General features: G+C 46.1%; 1 protein-coding gene across 1 annotated transcript; it reads right to left on the minus strand.

Annotated features, from left to right (window-relative positions):
- Positions 1–6: 6 nt before the first annotated feature.
- On the minus strand, positions 7–3,022 carry LOC124018157 (protein SET-like). Its single transcript, XM_046333425.1, has 7 exons — positions 2,767–3,022; positions 1,580–1,637; positions 1,337–1,479; positions 1,041–1,144; positions 836–949; positions 534–704; positions 7–231 (listed from the first exon to the last, which is right to left on the minus strand). Exons 1-7 carry the CDS (start codon positions 2,834–2,836, stop codon positions 40–42), a joined length of 852 nt encoding a protein of 283 aa, XP_046189381.1. The 5' UTR covers positions 2,837–3,022; the 3' UTR covers positions 7–39.
- Positions 3,023–4,402: the final 1,380 nt, after the last annotated feature.

Consider the following 4,402-nt stretch of genomic DNA (forward strand, 5'->3'; position numbering starts at 1 on the left):
ACATTCCAGACAAGTGACAGTCTTCCACTACATAAACATTTATGTAAAAAAAGCAGGGACAGTTTTACAATAGTGGGGAAAAAAAAAACGCTTAACGGGAGTTACCTCTCCATCCTCTTCCTCATCTTCCTCGCCTTCATCCTCGTCTCCTTCCTCATCGATGTCTTCCAAGCCCTCTTCGTCGTCATCATCGTCGTCACCTTCCCCTTCCTCATCATCCATGTCAGGGACCTGGTAGAGTTGAGAGATGATATATTAACGAGTCCCGAACACAGCACTAACAACGATGTAGGCATGAGCTGATCTTCAGTTTGAAATTGAGGCATCCAGTTGAGATGTCTAGGTGGCTGGACATGGTTGTCAGTCATGTTCATTAGAACCCTATTACAGATGACCCCTTGGTCTAATGCCAAGGCCCCAATGCAAATATATTTTGGCTAACTAAGAAACACAGCGAATACTTTACCTGGCCTACCAGAGCAAGACACCATGGGAGTCAACAAAGAAATATAGACAATAGCATGGAATCATACCAGGTAATACTGTAACGGGTTGGGCCAGATGTCATCCTTGACGACCTCTCCTAGTTCGTCGGCCCCCGCATCGGAATGATCTGTGAACCAGGTAAAGAAGCTCTCTGGTTCTTCGTGTTGCCTCTTCTTACCCGCTTTGTTTGGCGTTTGGCTGGCACGCTTTGTCAAGTCCTGAGATCGAAGGAAAATACAAAATAAATCACAAGCAGTAAGACCATACATTTTGCTTTGATTTCCTGCAGCAATTGAAATTCACATTTTTTATAGACAATTTACTTTAAGTTGTAGATGTGTAAACATACCTTTCCACCCTTCCATTTGATTTCAGTTGACTTTGAAGATGGGTCCCCACTTTCATTCAAGTGAAACTCTTTGGAGAGAATTTTGTTCTCAAAGTACGGGTTCTCATCGAAGTACTGAGAAATAAACCAAGAATCTGGTTAACTAATGCACGGTTCTGTTTATATAACACGCACAATTCCTACAAAGATTTTTTTTTAAACTCACAAAATCTATTCTGTAACCCGACTTGATGTCCTCAAACTCAGTCACCTCCACCCTGGTAAGGTAATGAAGTGCCTCCTCATCCTCCTCACCAAGAAGGGCTGAAACTGACAACACGAATACAACCATAGGTTCGTCAATGGACAGCAGCAGTTTGTATACCAACAGCTTAACCATCAGACTGTGATAATGGTGGTTGGTGGGCAACAAAAATATAATGTGCAGAATCCGACCATGTACAATAAGTCTTCATTCATCAAGAACATGATGTAGTGAAAGAGCATAATATCTGCATTTACCTTGTGGATGGTTAACAAATGTTGTGACCCAGAAGTTGGGGATTTTTGCTATGAGTTCTGACCGCTTCTGGAAGAACGGCTGGCGTAATTTATTGTACTTCTGTTCTACTTTTAAAATCTCCTCGCTGGCCTGTTCGTTCAATCTAAATGGGAGAAAATCATGCAAAAAATATATATTATTAGATCATAGCCATAAGAAGGTACATGGGCAGTCTTGAAAATGTGTGAGGATAATTAACTCACCTGTCAATTTCATTCTGTACTTCGTCAATGTGTTCAATTGCTTCCTGTTGCTCTTTTTCTGAAGAGAGATTAAATTCGGTCTTAATTTTGTTTACAAGACAATGACGAAATTGGGATGTGCATTTCTAAGCAGAAAATATTGCTGGCTATAAATAAACAGTGTAAACACAAACAATCTGTCCAATCTGTAAAACTTCAGCATGAGGTACCCATGGGATAAGTAGCTATGCATTCCAACATGTCGTAGTATCTTCAGCTATCAAGAAGTTATCTCGCTAGCTCAGGTAGCCAAAGCACTGATGCAGCTTCCTGCAGTTTCTCAAGGCCGCGTGGTTTGAATGAAGGGGGGCCGCACGCTTGGGACTGTTTTCTCTCCTCACCGACATGCCTGTTACATTCTGGCGGATGATACTAGTAATCTTACGAACGCGATATTTAGCTGTTATCTTTCATTCCGTGCCAGTTGTAATACTGCGATTTCTTGATTTATTTCCATTCGTGTATGCAAACCGCAATGGCGGAGCAACAATGAATGTTGGGCCTCACGAAAACAAATGTTATCTAGTTAGCGCATGTTAGCTTACTAACTGGCTAGTTCGTAAACAACTAACGTTAGATAACAAAAAAAACCGTGTGCAACAATGTAACATGTGTAATGTAGTTAACCGTAACAAGTGAGTTACTTTCATTTGTAAGTAAACGCGAATCCCTCCTAAACATGCGTGGCACAATGAGCTTGTGCAAAGCACAACATGGCCTCCAACGTTGTAACGTTAGCATAGCGGGCTAGTCAGGAAGCTAACGTTAGCATAGCGGGCTAGTTAGGAAGCTAACGTTAGCATAGCGGGCTAGTCAGGAAGCTAACGTTAGCATAGCGGGCTTGTCAGGAAGCTAACGTTAGCATAGCGGGCTAGTTAGGAAGCTAACGTTAGCATAGCGGGCTAGTCAGGAAGCTAACGTTAGCATAGCGGGCTAGTCAGGAAGCTAACGTTAGGTCGCAGATCCATTCTCACTGTGCGAGCAATCAAAACGATTTGGCTAAACCTTCATCAAGAAGCATTTAGTGTCAGGCTAACTAAAACGGGTGATAGCTATAAAAAAAAAAACTGAATACGCCATGGCTATTGCCAGGTAAAAACAACTGAAAATGGCGTTGTAACATTTTACAGGAGGCCGCCATTTCTTACCGGAGGTCTCGTCCGCTCCATCGTGATTCGAGTTCTCCTTCCTACCGACTTTCGCCGCCGAGGCTGACATGATTTCCGAACACCTTAGAGATGTTTGAGACAGAATATTATATTCCCAGTTGTTCAGATGTCTCCTCGGGGAAGAGAAAAGTTGTTACGTTCCACCTTCAACGGTGGAGAGTACGAATAACGCGCGTGTCGTGAACAAGAGAGGCTTTGCTCATGCACACTCACGGTCGCCAGAACGCGCTCGCCAGAACGCGCCTTCCAAAAGTATGAAAAAACTCCGCCCCAGACAGAACGACTAAGCGCGTCATTTCCACTCGAGGAAGTGTTTACCTGTTTCCACCAGTTACAACAGCCAAATTGGTCTAGATCATAAAATGTATGAAAACAAAAATGTAGGGTTAGGTGTAAGGTTAGAAGTGAGTTTAAGGTTAGACTGGGTTTATTACTGTAATGACCGGACTATATCACAAAGGAACAATTGTCCAGATAATTGAGTTTACGAATTGATGGTTTATTAACCCAACTTTACACAGGCTACTGTTTGGCTGTAGCCCACGCCAAATAAATGAAAGATACCCCACAAACCAACCCTGGCCTTCTCTTGTGAAGCCCAGACGTAAGAGGAAGAACAATGGCAAACCTGGTCTTAACTTCTAACGCTCCATCCCCCTGCCCAACCCCCCTCCACACCACTCTGCCAACCACCAGGATGCACGGCATCAGAACATTCCAGGCATTCCCGTGATTGGCAGATAGCAGGTCGATTGGCATGTCGAACACTGGGTACTGGTAAGTACAACACAACCAACTAATAGCCTAACACATAACACACAGCTGTCTGTTCAGGTACCTACACAGCCCCCCGCCAAAGTCCCTCATCCCCGAGGGAACAAACAAAGTCTCTGAAGCGACCCAGAGGTCTCCTTTGCCTGCGTGGCCGTGATGGTCGCAGTGTCCAGATGTGAAACAGGGGGCTCCATCCGTGGCAGGGGGCTGCCCCTCTGGGACCCAGGGGATGAAGGCGGGGATATGGGGGACAAGGAAGTGGGAAATGGGAATACAGTCTGTGGCTCCGGGGAACAAACTTGGTGGCACAGGGAGGGAGACAGGGGGAGTGGGCTGTCTGGAGCTTTGTCTGCGGCACCTGGGGGTGGGTGCCTAGAGAATGTCATTGCCAGAGAGGGGAATTGTGGGGGTACCTGGGGTTTGGGGAGAAGAGGTCCCTCTGTATGGGGCTAACCTGTCCCGGTGCAGTGCCACCCTTCTCCCCCTGGGAGGAAGCTGCACCCGGTAAACAATCTCCCCTACCCTCTCCAGGACACTGCAGGGTCCCACCCAGTGACTGTCCAAGTTGGTGCATCTGCCTTTTTTCCTTAGGGGGCTGGCTGTAGACCCTGACCAGCTCCCCAGCCACAAAGTGCCTTTCCCGTGTGTGCACGTCATAGTTCCTCTTCTGCCTCACACCTGCATTCACCAGCTGATCTCTGGTGAAGGTGTGGGCTGTCTCCAGGTGTGCCCCTGCCCTGTGCACCACTGTGAAGTCATACGGCTGAAGCTCCTCCAACCAGTGAGCCACCTGCCCCTCTGGCTCTCTGAAAGACATGAGCTACTGGAAAGCATAGTGGTC

The sequence above is a fragment of the Oncorhynchus gorbuscha genome, unplaced genomic scaffold, assembly GCF_021184085.1.
Source record: "Oncorhynchus gorbuscha isolate QuinsamMale2020 ecotype Even-year unplaced genomic scaffold, OgorEven_v1.0 Un_scaffold_403:::fragment_2:::debris, whole genome shotgun sequence".
In the NCBI taxonomy this organism is placed as follows: domain Eukaryota; kingdom Metazoa; phylum Chordata; class Actinopteri; order Salmoniformes; family Salmonidae; genus Oncorhynchus; species Oncorhynchus gorbuscha.